This window comes from Limulus polyphemus, unplaced genomic scaffold (assembly GCF_000517525.1).
Source record: "Limulus polyphemus unplaced genomic scaffold, Limulus_polyphemus-2.1.2 Scaffold4805, whole genome shotgun sequence".
NCBI classification, from domain to species: Eukaryota; Metazoa; Arthropoda; class Merostomata; order Xiphosura; family Limulidae; genus Limulus; species Limulus polyphemus.
In genome coordinates this window covers 42,428-45,157 of record NW_013670415.1, presented here as the reverse complement: position 1 = coordinate 45,157, position 2,730 = coordinate 42,428, and the positions used below count along the sequence as shown (strand labels likewise).

General features: G+C 37.7%; 1 protein-coding gene across 1 annotated transcript in view; it reads right to left on the bottom strand.

The window, feature by feature from the left end:
* LOC106471710 (urease-like) overlaps window positions 1-2,730 on the bottom strand; it is a gene marked incomplete at its 3' end in the record, with an annotated part of 55,022 nt that overhangs the window by 34,818 nt on the left and 17,474 nt on the right. Inside the window, exon 6 of the mRNA XM_013932327.1 lies at window positions 1,778-1,933. Coding sequence (XP_013787781.1) covers window positions 1,778-1,933 — 156 coding nt within the window. The remainder of the gene's footprint in view (window positions 1-1,777; window positions 1,934-2,730) is intronic.

The window sequence follows — 2,730 nt, the reverse complement described above, 5'->3', positions numbered from 1 at the left end:
CTCCAATATTTCGACTTATTTCGCAAAATTTATGTTGCCAACGCACTCCACTCTTCACAGTTGAGCCAAAACTCACTGTCCGAAAATTGAGCGAATCTTGATTCGTCCGACAACAATACGGTCTTCCAAAAGTCCAGAGGCTTGGTCATCATATCACTTGCCCACTTCTTTCGTCTGACTATGTTGGCAGGTCTTAATAAGGGCTTCCGTCTAGCTGCTCTGTAACGATAACCCAATCTGTGGAGAATCCGTTGAACAGATTTCGGCCTCATCCCACCAACTTTGGCCACTTCCGCAGTCGTTAATCTGGGATCCATTTCGATGCTCCTCTTGAAAGCCCTTTTTTGTCCTCTCCGATGGACCAGGACGGCCCGGACGCTGCTCAGTTGTTTCCTTGCCGTGTTTCCTGAACTGCACGATGCTTCTGTTGACTGTCGAAAGCGGGATTCTCAAATTCTGCGAAATTTGCCGCTGACTTATTCCACCATCTGCTTGACCAACTATCCTTCCTCAAACAAAATCTGAAAATTCGAGAGAACTTTGAGTTTTAGGCATGTTGTAGCACAAGATAATTAGTGTGCGGACCATTTTCATTTATATAGTGCTCTGTAAACACAAATTAGTTAGCATAAATCAGTTAAATGACGAAAAATTAGGTGTCTATTTACTTGTGACCACTCAGTGTACATCCATTCACTTTATCTTTGAAAAATATATTTACTCACCGTCTGCCAGTATTAATCTCCTCTCGCCAGTCTCACATGTTAACGACAATAAAAGTAAATAAAATAAGTTAGGCGGGTGCTCAAGCCCATAACACCTCACATCTAAATCATCCTTCACAGCCTGCAGAGAAGTGTGGGAAGACAACTGCTCTCCAAAGAAATATTAAAATAAAATAAAGTTACATCACTGGGTGTGTGTGTGTTTTACTCATGACAAAGCCATATCGGGCTATCTGCTGTATTCACAGAGGGGAATCGAACCATTGATTTTAGCGTTCTAAATACGTAGACTAACTGCTGTCCCACCGGGGGACTCCACTTAGGGTAAGCAATACAAACTTACCTTCTGACGTTGGCATTCTAGCCCCAATTATAGTAAGAAAATCCAAAATTCGAGTGAAATTGATGCATGTTACAAATTACAATATGGGTCCTACTTCCGCGGTCACCTCCAAACCCCGGGGCACATCTTATATCCTATTATACCCTATACCGCGGCGTATCTTTTAATCTATGCAAAGCCTTTCATGTAGTTTTGTGTTGTTTGGACCTGTTTTGTTTAGTCTTTCGTCACAGGTTTGGACTTGCTGTTTTTAAAACAGTCCTTACTTTTGATGTTAATCTTTGCTTGACTGTTCGAGTAGTAATTTCGTCACAGGTTTGGACTTGCTGTACTTAAACGGTCCTTACTTTTGATGTTAATCTTTGCTTGACTGTTCGAGTAGTAATTTCGTCACAGGTTTGGACTTGCTGTTTTTAAAACAGTCCTTACTTTTGATGTTAATCTTTGCTTGACTGTTCGAGTAGTAATTTCGTCACAGGTTTAGGACTTGCTGTTTTTAAAACAGTCCTTACTTTTGATGTTAATCTTTGCTTGACTGTTCGAGTAGTAATTTTCTATACATATGTATCGTGTGTTCCTTTTACATTTTCACCCGAATTTTCTTTATAACGACAACGAATTATTAATCATTAAAAGTTTTGACCTAATCTCGCTTTTGGCCTTTTGAGTTTATTTCCTTATCTGACAATAGTAACGAATAGTTACTAACCTGGATTGGCCTATCGCATAAACTTGTAACACGCAAAAGTCTAGTGTTACGACCAGCATTTAGTTCTAAATATTCAGAACTTTGAGGAAAAATTTTCCCTGGTGGCTGATTAATAACGGAGCCGTCACCTGCTACAGGAACACAAGATTCCATTTTCTACATAAACAAGAAATAAGAACAGTTGTTATAATTCACACAAAAAATAAGAAAATGGTAACAACAGACGGTGTTATAATTCACACAAGAAATATGAAAATTGTAATAACAGACGGTGAGTTGCTGTCTTTGAAAAGTGTGTTTGTCTTAATCTTTCAAAGAATTTCTGGACTGGATTATTTCTAAGAAAAACTTACAACTTAAGATATAGACAGAACTTTTTTAGCGATTCTAATTATCTCAAAGTAAAAAAAAAAACATTCCGCATGTATACATGTAATACAACATTGATAAATAACATCAGTGAATTAGGTTTGCTAAATAAAGCCAACAACAAATATATATCTCTCTTTCCCTTTAAATATGTACGACATGCAGCTAATTATTTGTGTTATTAAGTCAAGTATGTGGGAAGGGAGATCAGTGAGGAAGTGCGTGTCTGGGAAACTTCCTGATCATTAAGTATAACACGGGACTAGTTCCTACTACGAACAACACTACCTTTGACCGAATGATTAATCTTACATCTATCAAAAAGTTAACTTATGTTTAACGAACTTTCAGCTCAAATGTGGTCAGTTAAAATTAATATGGATGTACTTTCCATCATTCTAAATCTTATTAATTATCGGCGGAAGATTTGTGAGCAAGTATACACGTTTTTAGCGCAAAATCATACTGTATTTGTAACTATTTACCTCCGTACATAAAATACGTCTCTCTTTCTTGGTGATATGTTTGTTTGTTTGTAATTAAGCACAAAGCTACACAATGGGCTATCTGTGCTCTGCCCACCA